General features: G+C 38.6%; 1 protein-coding gene across 1 annotated transcript; it reads right to left on the bottom strand.

Moving 5' to 3' along the window:
- Window positions 1–1,671: 1,671 nt before the first annotated feature.
- Window positions 1,672–22,032, bottom strand: slc45a2 (solute carrier family 45 member 2). Its single transcript, XM_059358361.1, has 7 exons — window positions 21,354–22,032; window positions 18,367–18,543; window positions 10,751–11,118; window positions 7,472–7,615; window positions 4,761–4,884; window positions 3,977–4,182; window positions 1,672–1,955 (listed from the first exon to the last, which is right to left on the bottom strand). The coding sequence occupies exons 1-7, from the start codon at window positions 21,811–21,813 to the stop codon at window positions 1,734–1,736; spliced, it is 1,701 nt and encodes a 566-aa protein (XP_059214344.1). The 5' UTR covers window positions 21,814–22,032; the 3' UTR covers window positions 1,672–1,733.
- Between the last annotated feature and the right edge of the window lie 1,773 nt (window positions 22,033–23,805).

Genomic DNA, 23,805 nt, shown 5'->3' with positions numbered 1-23,805 from the left:
GGTCATTTAATGTAATAACAGTTAAAGATACATGCACGCACACACACTGGTCATTTAATGTAATAACAGTTAAAGATACACGCACGCACGCACGCACACATGCACGCACACACACACACACACACACACACACATATGCGCTCGTAAGCGCGAACACTCCTCCAGATACAAATGTTTCACACACACACACATTTTGAGGTTAAAGGGCATAGGTTACTGTACAAATAAATACTCGAAGAGGAATGTTTGTTGTAGGTGTGCTCCTTGTATATTATATAGTATCATAACATTACTAGTATTAATTGTTTGAAATCTCTGAATAGTGTACACACACCGGCAGTAGCCCCCGCGGCCCTTTCAAAATTTCCCCAGAGGAAATTTTCTAGTTAATTTTTATTATTTAGTTGATTTTTATCCCATTTAGAGTAAAATAGTTGATAAACAGGGTATTCTTCAGGGTGTGGCTACGTTATGAATGACAAGTCGTTACCACACGCAACCTGTCAGGCTACGGTCACACATGGACATCAGTTTGCTGGTTTGTAGTCCATTTGAGTTGTCTTGTTGTTGGTTTTGCAACAGGAGAGTGTAAACTGAGGAGCAGAGAAAGATTCTGGCGTTGTTGTTGGCGAGGAGGAGACAGAGACGAACTGGTTAGACACAGTAACAATCAATCGATAGCCTTGTTTCCATGAAAGTCAATGTGAATTTTGAAGCAAAATGTTGCATTAAAGTTTAAAGTTTCAATCAACTGGTTTAGAGCGAATAAACAAAGCTGCATAACCGTGCTTTTGCCTGAAAATGTCACTGTAATATATTGCTGTAGGCTAATTCGCCATTAAACAGTAGAAGAAGTAGAGATTGTGTAAGAGAGGTTGCTAATCTGACAACTTTGGCCACACACAGGAGAAAATGGAAAGAAGTTGTCAGGAATTGGATTCAATTGGGGCAACCTATCATATCAGAGCAGAAACAGCTGATCAGTCATGTGAGTTAAATGTTCCTTGCGTCAGAACTTATTCGGAAAAAGTGTTTTCATCTCCCATTTAGTACATTTACTATTTTTCAAGTGAGCATAAAAACTTTTAATGTGCCTTTTTTTTAGCATTTAATTTAATTTAGGTGTTTCTATCAAGCTTATCTCATGTGAAAATGTGCATAGAAATCTGTTGATGCAAACGCGACTAATGTCTCGGCTCACTAAGAAAACTTGTGACAGCCAAGTGGAGTTGACCACACATGCTTCTTTACTATTGGTCAGAACTGTAATTTCACTGGTAAAAGTTAACCAAAGTTGAACTCCATGTGAAGGTGCAAATTAGCTTTGCCACTGTGAGCAAATGTTTTAGTCGCCCCTTCACTCACATAGAATGGAAGTGAATGGGTGGCGAATATTCACCAGTGTTAATTTCGCGCATGTGTGACCGTCCATGTCTTAAATCAGGAGAGAGGTGAAGCAATGCATATTGATTGTGTAACCTCCTCAGCTCCAACCTCTCGTCCCAATATGGTCACTTCTGGCTCCAAAAAAACCAAGATGGGGACGGCCACAATGCCAAACTTAAGGCTTCAAAACAGTAGTCCACAAACCAATGGGCTACGTCCATTTCAGTCTTCGGTGTCATGTCAGTAAATTATTGGAAGCACAAGAATCAAAGACATTTTAAGGATATAATAAAGAATCTGTATTTATTAAAACAATACCATTTAAAAATACTTTTATATTAGCAGATTTAGTCCACATATCTGATCGTGACGGCGATGAAAATGCAGCCGAACAGGGACATGGTCGATGCCGAGAGGACCACCACGATTACACTTCCTGCCAAGTTGACCAGAGCGCCAAGACCCGCGCCCACGATGATCTGAGCCAGCTGGACCATGCAGGTGAGGGCGGCACAGTCCACCCCAGAGCCTCGCTGAGGTCCAGTGCTTCCTCGCAGCTTCATTAGTTCCTGGAGGAAGAAGAAAAAATGTCATCAATTTCTGTTTTAAAGAAATGTCTAAGGCAGAAAGCAATCAATAGTTGGGTAAAAAGATTTAGCTCTGGGAAATATCAAGAGACCACCTCATATATTTATTTTTTTTTTTTTCATGAGGACTCATAAAGCTCTGCTCAGGCACCATGTGAATTTGACCACCAGCTAACCTAATGAGGTATTGACCGAGCATGTCAGGACACATCAAAACAAACAAAAAAATGATTCTCTACAAGAATCTGGAGTGACTAACAATTGATTTTTCAGCCACAGCCTGAGGGAAGATATTATATTTCACTTTATTTTATTATTTTCTTTATGAGTTCACAGGTTTGGATTATTCAGTGTGCAGCAATATGAGGACTAGCTGTTAGTTGCCAGATATTGTCTTCTGGATAAAAATAATTTGATTCAACAGAACTTGCACTGAAATTGAAATTGAAATTGAAAATCGCCTTCTCTTCCAGATTTGACACTTTGCTTCTATTAAAACACTCTTCGATGGCAGTGACCTTTAAATAGAAGCAAGAAAAGTGATTTAACAGTTGGAATCCAAGTCTCTTTGAAACACTGCTGCATTCACTATCATCCTACAAAGTTCTACAAGGAAAAAAATTAAATGTCCATTAAAATGTAAACTCAAATCTGAAAATGCACTTAAATGACAGCCTGTTATGATTATTTGATATATTTGTGATGATGATTGTTTTATTGTTAATTCTATGTACTCGGGTCATTCCTGGAACAATACTGATGCTAAGTGGATTACCCTGGCAGAATAAACTAAATTGAATCAAAGAGCAACTAAACTAATTTCACACATGAAGGTTATTTAAATCTTCACAGTGAGAACCACTCAGCCTGAGTAATGTGTTTTTGGCCTCTGGGGGAACTTCCCATGGTCATTCCTGCTTTGGTTTGAGACTTCAAATGTACAACAGAAAGCATGACACACAAACTGAAAATGTAGATTTTACCAGGTAGTGAAAGGATCTAGTGACAGAATCTATCTGGTTGCATTACTTAAAGACGGATCCAGGGTTTTCTTGACTTTACTTATGACTAAATTACTAATATATTATTAAAGCAGCTGCTGGTTAATTTCAAATTGGTTTCTGCAGCTGTGCAACACATGGTTTTAAATTTGCCAACACGGCTGACATTAATATATGTTGATATCTATTTATTTGAAGATTTTCTCATGTGTCGTTTTTGTATAGCTATAGTATTTGATTGATAGGCTTAAGGGATTAAACATTGGGAGAGTGGCTTTGTGAGGTTTCTGGTGAACTACAGTCATGGAAAAAAATATTAGACCACCCTTGTTTTCTTCAGTTTCTTGTCCATTTTAATGCCTGGTACAACTAAAGGTACATTTGTTTGGACAAATATAATGATAACAAATATAGCTCGTAAGAGTATAATTTAAGAGCTGATATCAAGCCATTTTCCATGGTTTTCTTTATAATGATTTTGGTTATTATCAAGAAAAACATGGAAAATGGCTAGATATCTGCTCTTAAATTAAACTCTTATGAGCTATTTTGTTGTTATTATTATATTTGTTCAAATATAACTTATTTCACAGTTTGTGAGTTGTTAGGCACCGCAGAAACCCAATTATATGTTCATAAGCAATTCTGACCGGCCTTGTATAATGATTGGTTATTAGTTATTGCCCTACTCATCATTTTTATCTTCTCTGCTTGGATATATGCATGTTTTTTGTCAAGTAATGTGGTTTTAGATGTGTTTTTTTAGAAATGCATTTTCCTTGACTTGACTGAAAAAGTGAGTTTTCAGTAAGTTTTAAAGGACTCGACCATAAAAGTAAAGGACAACTGCACACTGAAGAAGACACTGAAGTTTTACACTGAAAACTGAATAAAACAACATCCCAAATGAATTGTGTCAGTGTGAAACTGCTATCTTAAAGTTGCACACAACCCAACAATGTTTTTTTTCCTCTAGAATAATTTCTCCTGGCAGCCCTGTACCTCCTCTTCCCGCTGATACTCCGCTATCAGGTTGAATGGGATGGTGTAGAGCGTGCTGGACATGACGCCGAACACGCTGCAGAGGATGAGTGTGGCGATGACGTTGGGAAAGAGGCCAATCAGGCTGGTGCCCAAGCCGAATACAAAGTAGCCCATGAAATATAATCCCTTCAGGCCGATGTATGGCAGGAGGAAGCGCTGCACATCTGGAAACACACACGTCACATTGAGGGAATTAGTTTCGCTTGAGAACTGCAGTAAATGCATAAGAAGTTTGGATTACGTGAGAGCTGATTTGTCTTTTTTCCCCTTATAAAACCTTCCACAGTGTGTTAGATGAGCTGCAGCTGATTGGACAGGCTATATTCTGTTTAAGGGCAGCAATGTGAACAGTTTTCTCAGCAAACAGACTACCAAAAGAGCCAAATTCACCCTCAAAGGTGCAGTGATGGCAGTGCTTTGTTATAAGGCTGTATTATTATTTGCTTTGCATGTAGCACATTATGTCTCACCCTGTTAACATGTCATTGTTATTCTACATGGCTTCTGCTATAGCTACCATTGGATTTAAATCAAATGTCAGCCCGGAGTGCCTCTTGCAAATCATGTGTTTCATTTGTGCAGCTAAATGAACGACTGCAGCCTGTAATCTACATACAAATCAGAGAAAGAGGCTATAATTCCTCACTCTTCCTCATCTGTTTCCCTGAGTAGCTTTGTCGGGCTGTCACTCACAGAGGAGCTAATGATCAGTTCAGGGGATGGTGATACTAATGTCACTTACAGGAGTAGAGAGCAGAGGACACAGCATTGATACACAGCCCCCAGCAGCCCACTTCTACTCCTCTCTCGTATGTGGCGTAGGCTGTGGAGTTATGGTCCGCATAAGGATTTCCTTTGTAAACAATCTGCAAGAAAAAAAGAAAAAAGTTGAGCCAAAGCACACAGCTTCACTAATATGGATATCAAATAAGCTACCCTCATTAATTCACGCTTTTATCTTTTCTTTCTCAACAGGAAGCCACTGGCAAGACATTCCTCACCCAGAATAACAAGGCCTGCAGGTTAACATTACGTGCTCTTGAGTGTTAACACACCGTATCTGTGAGAATGGGCTACTGGTGTGAAGTGCATCCTTTGATCAGCATGCACACGGTGAAACTGTGAGGCATTCATCATTATTACACATGTCAACAAGAGATTACACACAACAAGAGGCTACACCCCCGCCTTCACTCTCTGTCTGCCACTCCACACTAACACACGATTAATGGAGGTTGAAAGCGAAAAACATATTGCTGCTTTGTTTTTCTTCACTTGTGTTGTTTATGTGTCTCACTTTGTCACCTTGCCTTGTTTGACACTGAGGCATATTTAGGGCTGCAATTATAAAATGTCAATGCTGAAATATTCAAATTACAAATTTAGACAACAATCAAAGACCATAATAGTCAATTTACAATGATGTTCTACAATTCTACAATGTCATTTAGCAGACGCTTTTATCCAAAGCAACGTACAAATGAGAGTAAATACAGCACAAGCAAGGATGAAGTCAAGAAACATAGCAAGAGTAAGTGCCGTGGGTTCAGTTTGAGTCCATTAGGACACATGTGCTTTTAGATCGCAAGAGCGGTCAGTGCAATACTTGTCGTAGTCGTCAGTGTAGATCAAGAGTGAAGGTGTTCAGTAAAGAGTTGGTCTTCAGTCTCTTCTTAAAGATTGAGAAGGACTCAGCAGAACGGATGGAGTTTGGAGTTCATTCCACCACCGGGTTACTAAAGAGGAGAAGAGTCTGGTTTGAGATGCAGAGGCCTTCAGTGGTAAAGGAGCCAGACGTCTTTCACTGGAAGAGCGGAGTGGGCAGAAGTGTTTGTGGACCTGAACAAAGGAGTTCAGATAAGAAGGGGCTGTGCCCGTTGCTATTTTGTAGGCAAGAGACAAGGCTTTGAATTTGATGCGGGCTGTGACCGGGAGATGAGGAGTGGAGCAGAGAGATAAGGAGCAGATATAAAACTGAAAACTCCCTCTCCTTTCCCAAACAAAGTGGTTGAGTTGTATCTCATCAATTATTGTCTACAATTATCCCACCCTAGTGTGCTGTGATTGGCTAATACTCATAAAGAAATAGGCTTTTGTTCTAGTATTTTCTTTTTCTTTCATATGCCTGAATTGCCATAATTAGTTTTATCGCATCTGTTTGTTTTTGTTGTTGTTGTTTTTTTACTTTACTTTTATTTGGCTCCATATGTCTTCTCATTCTTGTGGTGTAACCGTCACTGTCCACATACTTCCATATGTCCTTTATTTTGGTATAGATTTCAAGCAATATTTCCACCAGAGGGCAGCTCAGCTCAAAGACAAAAACAAAAATGGCAATGGTGGAGGAGGCTGTTGTTTCGTATCTCTTAAGGGGAAAAGATGAGGCGTTGTGTAGACGGCGGTGATCTGTTAGGCCAATAAATACATCGCCAAAGATCATTTTTGTCTTGGGATTTCCCCGATTTTTCTCAAAATGTTCCACCATTTTAAAATGTCTCCTCACATTAATTATTAACTACTCTGTCCTCACCATTTCTAGTGGTACTCTCTGTTTCCTCCATGTCCATAAGCTTTCAGAAAACAGAACAGAACGGATCTGTATAGGTATCTAAAGTCGAGCATAAATGAACCCTTCTAGTCATTATAGCAGAAAAGATAACAAATACAGTGCTTTATTTATGTCATAACATGCCTAACTTCATTGGATGACGTATCTTGTATTAATTAATCTGGTTCAAAATGAGACCAGATGTTTTATCATTTTTGAACCATGACAAAGGTCAGAAAGTTGCCTGCAACAGACTAGGTATATCTTGTTTTTTAGCCTAGCCAACTGCCAGAGATTAGTTTTAATTTTGTCCATGCACTTGTATTTTTTATGTAGAAATTACAACTCATCTGGAAGGAAACACGAATGCTTTCAGTCACATGAGGTGGTAATGCACTTCAGCCTCTTGTGGCGGTAATTAGTATTACAACAATAAACACTAAAAATAATCCTGAAGAAAAAAAAAACACCTGCTAACTTTTCTTTTCTATTTGTTTCACAGATGAAAAAAAAACTTGAAAGACCATCCTGGCAAAAACTTTTTATCCACCTGCCCATAAGTCAGAAGAAAAAAACAATTCAGATCAGACTAACAAGAAAATTTATTTTTTTTCTTCTCTGTTGCCGCTCAGGGCTTCCATATGTCACTGTGTAGCAAACATTAAAATGTCTCATTTTGGGGGATCAATAGTCCAAACCGAATCTACATTAAATTCACAAAAATATAAATAATAAAGAAAAGCAGAAAATCGCCATGTTTAAGAAACTGAAACAACATTTCTGTCAGAAAAACAGAAATCTATAATAAAGTGGATAAATGGTGTCAGCAACACAATGATATAAGGGAGCTTGTGATCAGGGATATAAGCTGCACACCTCATCAGTATTCACATAAAGATCAATACCTGTCCCATAAAATCAGTGAAGAACAGCATGTTGCAGAGGAAAGCCGTCCATCCCAGCAGGTGACTCACACACAGGTGGCGGTAGTGGTTTGGCATGTTGATGATAGCTTTCATCATCGACCTGAATGTCATTCTTTTCTGGGCCTGCAGACACACACAGATATCACAGACATGAACCCCAACAGCTACAATAATGCACGGAGTAAAAGCATAATAATGATAATAATAAAACTGATTTTTCTTTATTCTCCTGGGTTTCTAGTGCTGTAGGTGCTTAAACAACAGTTCAAAAGCTTTGAAAACAGATGCCTGGCCCTTGAAGACCTTGCAGTTATTACAATGAATGAAGAGATTCAACATAAAGATCAGAGTGACATTGAAGAATCTGCTCTGGGGTTGAGAGAGAGAGAGAGAGAGAGAGAGAGAGAGAGAGAGAGAGATGATGATGATGAAACACAGAAGGGAAGATGACTCAGCCTGTATACCGTCCAATTATAGAAATATTACAGTTATGATTAACACTTCAAAGACATTAGGTGAAATCTTTGCTTTTCATAAATCAAAAACACTGCATGTGTCTTCAGTAATACATCACCATTTCTCTGTTTATATTATATGAGATTTACCTTGGCCACTCACTGTATGAACTCACTAATGAGCTTCACAACACAAAGAATCAGAGCAATTAGAGTGAAGACTATCAAAGATCATTTATCAAAACGTCTTCACAAAGCTGCAAAAGTGAGTTTCTTATAAGGAGAAGATTTTACAAAGTCTTCTGATGGATGCTTCGTCTTCTTTTCATCATGAGACATTAAACAGAGACTCAGTTGGGACGGTTTGACCGCTTGATTGATGTTAGGGTTTAAAAAAAGAATTCATCATACTCAAATCATCTCACATGGGCAGATTATATTCACACTACTGTACATCATTTTCCTGAGGTTGTTTGTAGAATTTTGTCTGCAGCACATGTCCTAATTAACCATTTGATCCTGAACTCCCTCAGGGATATTGAAGGATGAATGTTCCTGTAGACTACTGGCTGAGTGGTGATGGGAGAACACATGGAGGTCAGAGTAATCTTTATTTTTCATTTTTAATTTATTTTCAAACATCATGACAGCATCACTTGGAGTGTGTGTGTGTGTGTGTGTGTGCGTGTGCGTGTGTGTGTGTCATTATGGCAAATTGTCACCTTCTGCAGCAGGAAATATACCACAGGAGCAGTTTTGAGTTATTTTCCATCCTAACCGTCTAAGATGCAGCAGTGGAATGTAACTAAGTACATTTACTCAAGTACTGTACCTTAGCTCAATTTTGAGGAACTTGTTATGGTGGCCCCGAAAGCTCACAGCGCTGAAACTTAAGAAAACTTAAATGCTGCGCATGTGTTGTCAAATTGATGAAGATGTCTTCTGAATTTGCTTGTGTTTTGTGTATTTGATTGTGTTTTCTTAAGTTGCAGCGCTGTGAGCTCTCAGGGCCACCGTAACTTGTACTTTATTTGAGTATTTCCATTTTATGTAACTTTATACTTCTACTCCACTACATTTAGCTGCCAGCTTTAGTTACTTTTCAAGAGTTAACATTAAAAAAACATGATCGATTTGAAGTGATTAGACTTTTTAAAAAATAATCTCATAACAGTATATTAAGTAGTTTAAATGAGCCCTATCCTTACATAATTAAAGCACTGCTGACATAAATGCATCAAAAAGTAATAATCCAATATTATATCTGGATTATATCTGAGAGCAGACAACAGCCTCTGCATAACAAGTTTTTCTTTTACTTTTGATAATTGAGTAGACTTTGATTCTGACTCTTTTACTTGTAGTTGAGTAATTTCACAGTGTGGTATTAGGTCTTTTACTTAAGTAAGGGATCTGAATACTTCTTCCACCACTGGTCTTATTATTAAGAACAATCATAAATTAAAGCTGAATCACAAGCTTTATAAATGTTGAATCTGTGTACTCCCATGATAACTGTGATAGTTATTATTAAAGTTATTATACTTGGTGTGACGGCCCTTAAGGAGGAGATTTTGGATTAGTTTTGGGTGAAATCAGTTGGAAAGGATCAAAGTTGTTCAACATTAGACTTCAACCTGCTGAGTCATCCGTCTGCTGCACTTTCCTGAGACCAAACTGAACCATATTTCCGTCTCTGCTTTCTGTGATGAGTTTAAGTTGGGTGACGGGGCTTTAGGTCTTCTTTTCAAGTCCTGCTCCGAGCTCAAGAGTTTCTGGGATGACATTTTTCACTTGTACAGCGTCATATCCAGCAGGCAGCTAATCCCTGACTGTCTCTGTGTGATGCTGAGTGACTCAAACTAAACAAACCCTCCAGTTTGGTTTGGTGCAAAAAGAGTTTATCCTGAGAGAGTGGAAATTAGTTTCTATGCCCTGATTCTACTCTCTTGTTGCAAAGTTTTAATCCTTAGTTGTACTTTTTTATTTTGTAAAACAAATTTGGCTGGTCAGCTAAATCTTGACCTGATGTTTGAGGGAAAATCAGGATGCTGAAGTTACCTTTTGTCAACACTTTATTTCTGCACCATGAGATCTTCTGAAAATGTTCCACATCTAATACAATTTTTATTCACATTTCACTGATAACATCATCTCTCGGAAGGTTAACTTTTATAAGCCGCAGCACGCCTGCAAAGCATATACACACCTGTCATGTTACCATTGTGCTCTTTTAATAAAAGACAACTGCACTTTCTCTCTGCCTGATATTTCCCAAACATTTAGCTTTCAATAGAGCTGGCATTAAGACTGCATTACAGGTCCATTATCTCTGGGCTGTCACATTAAATTCTCCCTCTGGTTATGTAAAATTAGTGTCACCACTTCTTCAGCGTCCAACCAAATGACTTGTGTTTCTGAGTTATGTTGTTGAATAACAACAAGAAAAGTGTTTTTGCAGAATATTATGTTGTCATAGCAAAGTTGACCTTGCCAATATAAAATGTCTAAATGTTTAAAACTGTATTGTCCTAAGACATTTGTTTGAGGTTTGTCATAATTAGTACATGAATTCTTGGGTTTTTGCTCAAAAATGTTATTTGTGAGGTCGCAGTGTCTAATCAGTTCAACTTTGAGTCTCGGTAGACTTTTGTGCAAAATCTGAAGAAATTCCCTCCAGGTGTTCCTGAGATATCGCACTGACCTCTGACCTTTCACCACCAAAATCTAATCTCCAGTACGGAGGCATAATAAAATCTGTATTCCAAGTTATATTACCACGATTGTTCTGCACATCACATACCTCCTTGTTTGGCTGCTTGGCACTGGAGGTCACCGAGTTGGCCTCTCCGAGAGCAGAGAACGACCTCGGCCTGAGGTCCGGGGCCGATGGTGGCCCCACAGGTGAGACGGGCTCTTTAGCCAGAGCTCCATAGCCGTTGCTGTGGGGGCCCAGTAGGCGAAGGGCACTGGGAGGTGAGGGGTCGGAGGTGGACGGGTCCTTTCCCAAAGGTTGCTCTGGAATGCTGAAAAGGTGCACGGTGAGGAAGATGCCCCAGGTCAGTGCGGAGAAGAAGTAGATGACCTGGTACTCGGAGCCCAGCAGCTGACCCATCACGGAGTGGCCCCAGTCCATCGCTCCCACCAGGTACCCACACGCTCCGCCCAGACCTGGAAAACATAGGAGCAGGTTAAAACACAGGATACTTATATTTATTGATGTTCGTTTTCTAATTTCTATGCACTCACTTATCTACTTATTTGTATCACATTTCATGGTACATATCAATGTGGCCTTCTGATTGTGTGTTTGTATGTTAATATATATTTAATCAGTCCCTTATTGTAGCCATAACCCACTGGGGAAGTTGGTTGTGGGGAAGGTTAGTGAGGACCCTAGTGAGGCTAGGTTTGGGTCTCTATTTATCATTTTTTCTACTCCCTTCTTTCTAATTTTCATATGTGCAGATGCTTTGGTACACATTGTATTTGATACACCATCTTGTATTATCTGCGAAAAAACAGAATAAAAAGATTTAAAACAAACAAACAAACAAACAAACAAACAAACAAACACCCCTACTGTAGACTGAAAAGTACTGTAAATATTCAAATTCTGCTATAATCTTCGTCTTTCAGCACATTTATGTCCTTTTTCACATGTTTGTTGAGAACTACAGGAATGAGTTCCAGAACCTGAAAATGTGTTAACATTTTCCACTACCGGTTTCCTTGTCTCGAGGTAAAGGGTTTTTTAAATGAGTTCTGGTAATACAAGCTTGATTTTTACATTTTGTTCTACAACATAAAATATGTCAGCAAATATCCCACTCCCCACAAAACATGGTTGCTCACATGTGGCTAGATGAGAATACATTTGTAGTTTGTTAGGGACATTAAAAATCATCGTCAGCTCAGTTCTGGTGACCTTGAAGTCAAGCCACCGTGATTTAGTTATTTTACAGCCTAATGTCAGCTTTCCACCTCTGGTGATTGCGTTTAAATCATAACATGTTCATGTGTAAGAATTATCCTGCTCAACAAAACTATCAAAAAGTCTGTTTGAGTAGCCTATATTTTCTGCAATAATCCAAAATTGAATTGGCTTTTTGTCAAGAGAGTTAGGCCAAATGCTAATATTCTCTCTTTTTCAGCGTTTTTTTTAATCTCCAACAACTGTTGAGAGCAATATCTGGCCGCTAAATGCTCCAATGTTCACCAGCTGGTTGCTAACTGTGCTATTTGCTGCTGATCAGGTATGTGTGCAGTGGGTTTTTAGAGCTTTTTTGTTGAAAACAGCTACCTGCTTCTGTTCCATGAATTATTAAAATTGTCTAAGATATGCAGCTGTGTTTAACTGCCGTGCTGATCTGGCTGCAATATAAACTCATCTATGAGAATCTTCTCTTTTACACAAATGTGATGTTTATTAATTAATGTGGATTTGTGCTCCAGTTGTGCTCCTTGTCGCCTGGGTTCTTTTGAATTAACATGTTATAAAAACACGTTGTTGTTTTTTAAACATATTTTTCCACTGGTGTATATGGAAGCATATTTAGAGTAATTTGATGAAAAGAAAAACATATTCTGTAAGTAATTATAATAAGATACTTTCTTAAAATAATGACTCATTATCTCCATTTTAACAACAAACTTAAAATAATGAGCTTGTACCTCAGAAAGTCATATATATATAGATACTAACTCATTATTTCAAAAAGGTGTTTCATTGTAATGACCTGTCTTCATTGTGTCACACAGTGCTGTATAATGTAATATCTGTGCTATTTCATCATTGCAGTTATAAAAGTAAAAACTGGATTTGAGAGGACAGATAATAGTTGATTCCATTTGGTGAAACACAAGGTATAATGTGTTGTTCAAGCATGCAAAATCTAAACTATTCCCAAACCTAAAAGCAAGAGAGATGCTGAGATAAAACATATGCTTTTTAAAGAGGAGTTTTTAGCTGTATAATGTTTTTGTTATCATACAGCATTAATATGTGTTATGTGTGTTTTCTTCATTTTTAAAATCTCGTTTTCGGCTGCAACAGCAGGGTTTTTCTGTCTGTTCCATCTCTCACCTTTCCTGAAGCTGACAGCCTTTACCTTCCTTTTTATAGCAAAGAGCTGTGTTGTTCATGAAAGCCAGTGAGAGTAGAAAGAAACATGACATTTAGAGCAGCATTAGAGCACATCCTGCCTTTATGTGAGTGGCAAACAGGACACATCCACTATCCTGATGGTTTTACATCCTCAGAGTAAATCTAGAATCATTTGAGTCATTTGAGTCACTGAGTCATCGCTGGCTACCTTTTGTGAACAGCACCGCCTCCTCTCTTTGCACTAAAAGGAAAGTTAAATGCTGACAGCTTCAGGGAGGGGAGAAAGTGAATTGACGGGAAAAACCCTCATTGAGTCTGCAACACTTTATATTTTTAGCTATGTGCTGTAAAAGAGTGAACAGTCTGCTAGTTGATATGCAACACAGACAATAAAAAATAAAAAATCATATTTTGTTTTGATGAGATTTTAATCTTGCCATAAAAGGAGACAGTCATGCTGCAATATAAAACTGTTGCAGGTGTCAGAGGAGCAGTTTTGTTGACTGATGCTTCCATCAAAAGCAATCCCACACGATCTTTGTGTCATGGTACTATAAAACCAAACTAAATTAATTTCTTTGGTTGCTTGACTGACTAACTGACTGACTGACTGACTGACTGACTGTGGCTCCCAGAGCAGATATAAAATCTTCTCCTGTTGCTGAAATGGATGCTATTTTTCTACATTATAGCAACTGGCAGGTGAAGTAATAACCACTTCAGGAGTCATGCTTCACTTGTGTCTACACAGCTGGGACATTGCTGTATGTGTACATCAATCACTCTTCCCTTTCTTGCCATATATGCCACCTACACTGTGTACCTTTCTGCTACTTCTGCAATAACTCTGAACTTTTTACTGCAGCGCGGTACAGCATAGAAGAGACTGTGGGTAAACAGTGGGTGGACTCAAAAATATACACAGAGAGATATAAAATGACAGGGGATGAGATTTAATAAGAGCAAGGTTCAATTTGATGTAAAAAGGCTATTAGGTGTCAATTAAACTGAAGCGGTTTCTACATTATAGCTAAATGGTTCATGGAAACTAATAATATATAATTGAAAAAGTGCTTCTTTATTGCGAACAAGTCGAATAGGAGTCCACAGCAACAGCAGCAGCTCTGTGAGGCGGTGATTCACCATCATCAGTGTTTTGTAAATGTACAGAGTGCTTTTAAAACTGAATCTGCTCGAAATCACTTTATTGAATCACCGTCCTCATTGCCGAACTGTGAAGACTCACAGTAGAAGTTCAACCTCATTCATTTTTATATGATTCAGACAAAAAGCTTTACATAGCAATGTGCGAGTCAAGTGTCCCCCACATTTAAAAAAAAAAAATGCCAAAGTGTCCTCTTGGATGCCTCCATATAGTAGTGCCATCTAGAGTGCCCTTCTAATATGGAAACCATGATAAAGTTCAGAGAAACAGAGAAAACATGATTAAGAGCCCCCCCTAAATTGTGATGGCATGATAAAGTCCCCTCTAAGGTGCCCATGAATTGAGAAAACGTGATAAAGTGCACTTTGTTAAGAAAATGTGATAAAGTGCACTTAAGGGAACCTTTAAATTGGGAAGACCTGATGAAATGCCCTTGTGGTGCCCATTTAGTAAAGACAACAGGATACAGTTCTCTATATGGGTTCCTAAAATGGATAAAACACGATGAAGTGCCCTCTCTGGGGCCTTTCCAGAAAAAAAAGCACGAAGTACCTTTCTATCATGGAAAACATGATAAAGTGCCTTCTAAGGTGCCCTTGAATTGAGAAGGACGGCCTTTTAGGCCGTCCTTAAATTGGGGATAAGTGATGAAGTGCCTCTAGGGTGGCTTAAAAATTAGGAAGTGTCACTGCTGACTAGTGGTTGCAAAAAAAGGGATAGGGTTGAAATTTGAACAATTTTACCTTTAAGCAAATTAGAGCAAAATCTGTTTTACTGGTGGGTCAGTTCATAATTCTACTGCTGTGGTTTCCCTGTTTACTACATCTTTGGCCTCCAGGACCACAGACAGAAACAAATACAAAGTACTGCTTGGCAAACATTATGTAAATTGTTGGAGAAGGAGCAAGTTCTTCCCAAAGCAGAGCTGGTTTAAAAGCTATGCCAGCCAGCTTAGACCCAGCAGCTCCTGGTTGATGTCTGGTAGCAGAAAAGTGGAATGAATGAAACAGGACCTGAACAGGAAATAATGGAAAACCGCCCCACTTGGTGCCCCCACTTTTTTTTTTTAAATGCAGCAAAAGTGCCCCCTTGGAAGCCTTCATATAGTATTGCTCTCTAGAGTGCCCTTCTTTTTTAAAGATATTTTTTTGGGCCATTTTCAAGGCTTTATTGATAGTGAGACAGATAGAAAGGGGGTGACAGAGGGGAGGACATGCGGCAAAGGGAGCTCAGGCCGGATTCGAACCCAGCTCCGCCGCAGCGAGGACTGTAGCCTCTGCAAATGGGGCGCCTGTGTAACCCACTACGCTACGGACCACCCCTAGAGTGCCCTTCTAATATGGAAAAAATTATAAAGTGCCTTGTAGGTGCCCTTACATGAGGAAATCCTATAAATCCTAAGACATAATGATGGGAAATACCCTGCCAGTGTTAGGGGCTGCGTTTGTAAATCCAATCTGATGCTCAAGACTAAAATGAGAGGGCTGAAATCACAAACCATCCAGTTTGTGCCAAGGTGCACTTTGGCGCTCGGAGTTATTATTTACGAATACTCTCTTTGTTGCTGCTGTTTATGCTCCATTTTTTGTTCCTTTTCTTTATTTTTCCTGTGGAGCACAAAGGGACTAAAACTGCGTTTGGTTGTTAAACCCTGCGCTGTACAATAAATGCACCTTAAACCTTGAATTTCACAGTTTCACATGTTCAGAGTATGTGATTTGAAAAGCTCCCACTAAAATGTACACAAATCACAGAGAAACACACACAACAACTCCTGCTCCCTTCTTTCTCAAACCTCACATACCAGCGTTGGCAGGGGCGTCTGAAGGAGTCATGTGCCTGGCTTCTGTCTCTCTCAGCTCAGACCCATGACTGCAGCACATGACTAGCTCAGGGCTGGATTACTGCCTGACTAGCATGCTCACACCACCCGGTGCCTGCTGACAGCTGAGCGCACCACTGACGCTTACACACAAAATATTCAGCCTGTAACCCGAAGCTTTAGCATTGGTCACTCATCCAAAGTAAAGACAAATGAATATATTTGCTTTTGAATGTGTCCACAGGGTGCCATCCTACAAAAATCTCAAAAGAACAAGGTGTGTAATTATCCAGGATGTCAAAAATGCAACTTCCCCTTGCTCACCTTCGCTAAATGGAGCACTCTTGACCTCCCTCCAGAGAAAATTATGGAAATAAAATAACCTGCCAATTCTGTCTTCCTCCATTTTATTGACCCAGAGCACCACATTTCTTTTTATAGTACAACTGTGACCTTTGGAGACGTCTACCCTTTTTTTGTTCCGTATCTGACAGCACAAGTGCTAAATCTATTCATCCTTTCAGCCATGCGTCTGTGACCTTCAGATGAAGTGCAGATAAGTTGATCCATCAAAGAAAACCTTATAAAACACTCAATTTGAGTTTTAAGAAGGCCTTCGAAAACCACTCCGAGGTCACACTGGGGCCGGAAACATCATTTTCAACAACTCACAAATTCCTCAGAGAAATAGAGAGAGCCAAACTCACTCTGAAATTCTCTAAAAGACTTATAATAAACAGAGCCATGTGGTTTCTTTTGGTTATCCGAAGCTGATAAACTCACATACTCAAGATTGCAATCACAATTTAGTGAAACAATTATCAAAATTGTGTCTGAGTTCTATGTTTCTATTTTTCATCTAGTTATATTTGAAAAAATTATGTGGCTAATATCACAGACTGTATAAAAAGAAGTGGAGACAGCCTCCGGGTCTGAAAGTGAAGCCGAGTGCCTTAAACCTGCATTCTTTCTTTTTTGTAATGGCCAGCAGGGGGCGACTCCACTGGTTGCAAAAAGAAGTCAGATTGTATAGAAGGCTATGAGAAAATGAACTTGATTTTGGGTGTTGTCCGTGTTTTTGTCTTAGAACTTCAGCCCTTCCACAGTGTGTTTTCGGTTCATGAAAGTAATTATTTGTTGCAAAAAAAATAAAAATAAAAGACACTAAGGAGTCTGCTGTTAATTTTTTTTTTCAGTAAGTACAATTTCCAAAATTAGCATCCCAATAAATCAGCACAGTTAAGTTAATTCTGGCTAGCTAGCACTAGTATTAGCTTGTAGCCTAACATCCTCTTGCCCAAAAATGATCACTTCTGGCTCCAAAAAAATTAAATAAAAACAAAAAACAAAACAAGCCAAACTTGATGCCTCAAAATGGTTTTCCACAATCCAGTGGATGATGTCATGGTTCCTACGTCCACTTCTTTCATACAGTCTTTGGCTGACATTCAGTGTCAAAATTGCTGAAATGTTACACAGAGTTAAATACGTTTCTACATTAATATGACATATTATCACATTTTGTGAGAAAATGACACTGATAAGAGCAGAGAGAGTCAGCCTAAACAGTAAAGTTGTGGGATGTAAAAAAAAAAAAAAACAAGCTACAAACACCCTAAACTGTATTCAGTAACAGGAATAATACTTCATGTTCCTTTATCTTAAATTTACGCACACTTGGACAATGAAATACAATGGTTGACAGTAAATACAGTGCATTATATCGTAAATAGAGACTAGTTTTGGACTCAGCCACAGAAGTTAGTGAGACTGGCTGGAGTCTTTGTTGTCACCGCAAGGTTGTCAGGCAACCTTGCAGAGGAAAGTCTCTTTGCCAAGAAACAGTCTGGCATATTACCTCCACATAAAACAACAACTCGTTATTTGACACTCCTTTTTCTAAGGATGACAACATGTTAGTTACTTTAGAGCCTTGACCTTGGCTCACTGGGGTGATATAATATATCTTTTTTTATCTAACTCTTGGCAAGTCTCACTGAACATGCAGACAACACAGGCAGCAACTCAACAACACTTCATGGAAATGTTCACACCTTCTTCAGTATGTGCTGCTCCACCCACCAGTATCACACCAGGAGAAGATGCAGTTTCAGAGTCACTGGTCTTCGTATGTGTTATGTGAGCTTTCACCAGCAAAACTTTGACCAAGCACATTACAAATGCTAATTAATTCAAAGCAAATCCTACAAGATGCATGTTGGAAACAGCCAACAAGGAGATATTAAATGAGCATTAAATAAAACGAACAGTGTGTGTGTGTGTGTGTGTGTGTGTGTGTGTGTGTGTGTGTGTGTGTGTACAGACCTGTGAGCAGAGCATGGTAGTGCAGACCTCTCTCCTTGTCTTGATGAGAACACACATCGAACAGGTAGGCCTTGATGGGCCCATCGATGAAGTCTGCAGAGAAGTCAAACAGCACGACACCGAACATCACCACCACGATGGCCCATGTACTCCTCAACGACCTGTCGCTGACGATTTCTGCAAAACACAACAAAATGTGTAAATAACAACAACATAGTAACAAATAATACCTCCACATCAACTCTACAGTACATGTACTTATTTCTCTAAATTAATTATTATTAAACAAATTATTCTCTAACAGTATAACGAAAGTGAGACAAAAAACATAAGATTAAAGTAGGCATCATGTATAACTCCGTTGCCAATATTTTTGTATATTTTTTTGAATAATATTTTTCCCTGTTATTGTGATAATTATAATTTTAATGATTTTCAAATATTTGAATTTATATAAATTTTAATTTAATTTATTTTCTTTACTTTCTGCCAGATTAAAACACGGATAGCAGATATTTTTTACATTTACTTTACATTAATATTACTTATTTACCTGTATTATAATCATTATTCCTTTAATGAATTTTAAGATTTTTTTCCAAATTTACGAACTTAACTTACTACTTTTAAAAATATATATTTTCTTTTTTTTAATTTATTTTCTCATAAAAACATAGATTCTTTTTTTACAAAGCAAGGCAAAAAGCAAAGAGCTTATTTATTTACTTAGTATGAATATTTTTATTATTATTATTTATTTACAATTTTTTTCCTCATTAAAATATAAACAAAGCATGGCAAATAGCTTATGCATTTACTTACAACTATTATTTTTTTTCTATTATTATTTATTTACTTGTTTGTTTTCCCATAAAAAATATAAACTGATCATTTTTACTGAACTTGAAATGTCAAATTTGCATATTCAGTTTGATAAGTAGGGATGCGTGTGGCAGGAAAAAGAATCTCAGAGGAACTAAACAGCACTTAAAAAAACAACAATTATGTCTGAGAGGTAACATTCATATTGTAAAACCTGCTGGCAGATTGGTCATAATGCCCAATCTGTGTTTTCTGCAAAAGGAAGAAAGGATGCTAAAAATATAACAAAAGCAAAATCAAGCATAGTTTGAACATAATGGAGTGCATGTTTGTGATGTGTGAAAATTACTGCTTCAAATAGGCAAGAACAGTTTAAAAGTTCCGTCTAAAACTTTATGATGGATGCACTCTAGCAGAGAGACACCTTCGTCTGGCAATTACAGTACACAGAAAGAAAAAGAAACTTCACCGTGAGATGGGTTACAACAATGCAAACATTATGTCACACACTTCTCATGGCATTTACTACAACGCTGAGAAACACGGAAAGATAATCAGCTTATCGTGCGTCAGTGGGGAGAAAGAAGTACTTTAAAGTCTGTATGATGATTATAGCAAAGCCCAGAGCCTTTTTAATAGAAAACTATTCAACAATTGCAGCATTCAAAAGTGACAAAGTGCATTTAAAATGTGCTGATTCCAGATTTTCTGTTGACCTAAGCCCCAGATTTAAAATAAAGATCCTGCACTTGGAACCACAGCTAGTGTAATACACCAAACATTACAGGTTCATTGTGTTTTTTATTTTTATATATTTGTTTAAATGTACAGCAGCCTGTTAGAACATTTGTGCTACTCAACATGCTGTCTGATGATTACTCTAATTATCCTCCAATCAAACAATTTCATATTTATAAAAGGTTGTTAATTATCAGTGAACATGCAGTTAACCTCACACTGTCCCTGTTTTTGATGCAGAACAATACAGCAGCTCTGTAGCTCTCAGCAGCAAGAAAAGGTCACAGATTCTTTTGTGAGGAGAACTTCTCGTGATGCTGCATGTCGGATCCTCAGCAAACAGTCGGGGTTGTCTAAATGTTATCAGCTGCTTTACAACTTTGACTTAAGAGGTGCAGTGAGTGGGATTTTCTCAGCAGCGCCTCATCATCTGTCTGTGCCAGCAGGCATCGGCTTGAGAGCACTCTAACAAGTCACACACTTGACTTGAGTCACAAGTTAGATGTGTGAGCATAAGAGCCTCTCAGGGCCTTTATTCTCACAAATGTATTTTACTATTAATGAATGTGTCACTTATTTCCCAATCTGTGAATGAGAAGATACTGATACAGTTTGAGTCTGTAAAGGTCTAAGAGATAAGAGAAAGCTTTGACGGCAGAAAATGAAAGTTATAATCAGTGTTTCACTGTGAGAATTTTTTATTTTTTTTAGATCAGAATATCTTTTACATTTGTCTTGTAATTGTTGAGAGAGGCCTGCTGGATAATGATAAATATCAGAATCACAATTATTATATTGAGATCATTATTTAACTTGATTTATCATAATATAATTTAAAAACCTAGAAATTGTCCTATATATATATATACAATGTCTCTCTCTGTCAGTCCACCATATTTATATATGAGTAATCATATTAAAATATAAGTATACAGAGAAACTAATAAAAAAATAAGATTAACATTTTTTTTAAATTAAAAATGATATTTATGTGTGTGTCTGTGTGTGTGTGTGTGTGTGTGAAAATAAATTATTTAAAATGATAAAAAAAAAAAACTAGATCAAAATTAATAAAATCATATTGTAACTTTAGTCCAGAACCTACTAAAGGCCACTAAATACAATGTATAAAATTAATAAATAGAAATAAATTGGACAGAATTCATTCAGTCAAAATGTGTCAAAATAATTGCTTTATCCCTTTTATCTTGTTTTCATAATTGAAAATACGATTCAATTAATCACTCAGCTCCTGATGTGGTGATATACCACCGAGCACACATTAAATGATCAAGATGTGTTCCACTGATGAAAAGAACTGATCATTCATTCTCTTTTAATCCCTCTGAATCAAAGGCACAGTCGCTTTGATATGACAACACTAAAAATATATCTCTTTCATTTCCCTGTTTAAATCAAACCCTCACCTGAGATGAGAGCGTCTCCGTTCAGGAACAGGGTGATCCCCAGCAGCATGAGGATGCCCAGGGTCAGGATGTAAGGCCTCCGCCGGCCCCACGACGAGCGGCAGTAGTCGCTGGCCGAGCCGATGATGGGCTGCAGCAGGAAGCCCAGGATGGGGCTGAGCAGCCACACCAAGCTGTACAGGCTGCGGGGCAGGCCCACGCTCAGGAGCACCGGCGTGACGAACGCTGCCTCCACAGCGTAGCAGAATTCCCTTCCAAACATGACCATGCCATGGAGGATGAGGCGACCCCTGGAGCGCCTGGGGGGCTCCACCACTCCAAACACAGGGCTCTCCCCACTGTCCATGTAGTCCTCTTTGGTGAAGTCTGTTGGGTACAAAGAGGTGCTGATGTGTTTGCCAGGCTCCGAGAGCCGGCAGGGTTTGGGCCTCACAGACTGGTCCTCTGATAAAAGGGTCATGGTTTGATGGAGGGGAAGGAAGGGTGGAAAGGGAGGAGGAGAGGAGGAGAGACAATGATAAGGGGGTGAAGAGGAGTTTTAGCTGGGGAAAAAAGAAAAAAAAGTATAGTAGTCTCTCTCTCAGTCCACCAGGTGATGGAGAAATGCCCAGTCCTTACACTGGTGCTCAGCCTGAGCTAATCCTCCTCTCTACTGCATAGCTGAGCAATAAGTCCAGGATCCACACAGCTTTAGTTCACATGTGAAGGTCTGCCTCCTGGTCTGAGCAGAGCAGTGGGGGAGTCAGTGAAGACCAGGGGGAGAGGGGAGGAGAGACAGAAGTGGGTGTATTTAAGAGGTTACTCAGTGTTTCTTTAAAGAACTGTAGTAATGTAACTGTGTGTGTTTCGGGTGTTACATGCATGTGATTGTGCGTGTGACGCCTAATTATCTAGATAACTAGATAGCTTTGTGAAGCACTTTTTTATAACACACTGTGACAAAGTGTTTAACACACACTGATACACTATAGGACAGACAAAGAAAAAAAGCTAATGTGAAACAAAAGACAGAACAAACTTTTATTAACAAAGCCTCTTTATGTCCCATCAAGAACTCTCAGATCTTCCATTTCATTTAGAGGATCTTTTTAAATTGCCTTCTATGGGTTGATTATTGTTTTGAATGTTTTGTTGTGTAGTGAAACTGTCTTTGTTTGTTGGTTTTTCTCTGTTCACTTATAGAGACAGAGCACATTAAATCCCTGCCTCGACCTGAGGGGAAAACAATTAATCACTCACAATTCATTAACTTTGTATTGCCTGAGGGGTTCCTACTTGTTAATTCCATCTGCTAGAAAAACAACAACAACAACAATGCCAAAAAGCTGATGTGTGATGAGATGCACTACCAACAGAATGAAGAACCCAGAACTGAGTTTTAGAAGCAGACGAACCGGAAAAAAAATGAGCTTCATGAGGATACAGAACATAAACTTTATATAAAGATGGACGGCCTGACAGCTCCCCAAAAGTGAAGCCAAAACATTTTGTTCGCCCCCTGCTGGCTGGATGCTGTACAGTTAATAAACCCAGACATGTGGAAGAGCCAAGCTGAAAACTGTGACTCACCCATTAGTTTGTGGACTGCCCGTTTGAGGCATCAAGTTCAGCGTTACACTCATCGCCATCTTGTGTCGCCATCTTTTGTCGCCATCTTGTTTCAGATACGGGGAGCAGACCATATTTGGACTGTGGATGATTGAGAGGGATCTGACGACACTGACCTGACCGAGCCAAGCCGCTGCTAATTCATTTTAGAATTAACTGGAGCATTAATTGGGATGTTAGTTTTGGCTAGCAAAAAACAAAAACAAAAAGTATGTTATTTACCAAAGAAAAATGAGCAGCGAGCATCTATTAGTACAACTAAACGCTGAACAAGACATTTTTAATGAACAAAACGTTCAAATAAATAAATAAACAAATAAACATGTCATTAAGTGAAAATATAGTGTGAAAGGGTCAAAGATGTCCTTTGTATATATGTATATATATATATATATATATATATACAATTGACAGAGTGCCGTGGATACGCATTGTTCTGCTTCTTTCCTGATGACAGCTCGCCACTCACTTGTTAGTGACCTGTCAATCAAAGGTAGCCACGCCCCAAATCATACGATTCTTTATCTTCTGTTTTCTTCTAAATGGGGCCATTATTTACACTACTAACATCAAATTGTCTTGAAGAAGATTTTTACTAGCAAATGAGACCACAGTGTTGTCCTAAAAAAAATTCTTAGGTAATAAATCAAGTGAGAAGTTTTCTCATTTGTATTGAAATTAATGGACCCAAATGCTTCTGCAGCCACCATCTCCAGCACCCCCTAACGGAATTTTTGGTAGAATGCAGCTTAAGGCACTTCCTGGTTTGCCTCACTGCTCGGACCCAGAGGTTGCCGCCTGAGTAAGACAGGAATATATTTTACATGTAGGTATACATAAAAGA

The sequence above is a fragment of the Centropristis striata genome, chromosome 19, assembly GCF_030273125.1.
Source record: "Centropristis striata isolate RG_2023a ecotype Rhode Island chromosome 19, C.striata_1.0, whole genome shotgun sequence".
NCBI classification, from domain to species: domain Eukaryota; kingdom Metazoa; phylum Chordata; class Actinopteri; order Perciformes; family Serranidae; genus Centropristis; species Centropristis striata.
The sequence above is the reverse complement of the archived record's forward strand: the minus strand, read 5'-3'. Positions and strand labels throughout refer to the sequence as shown.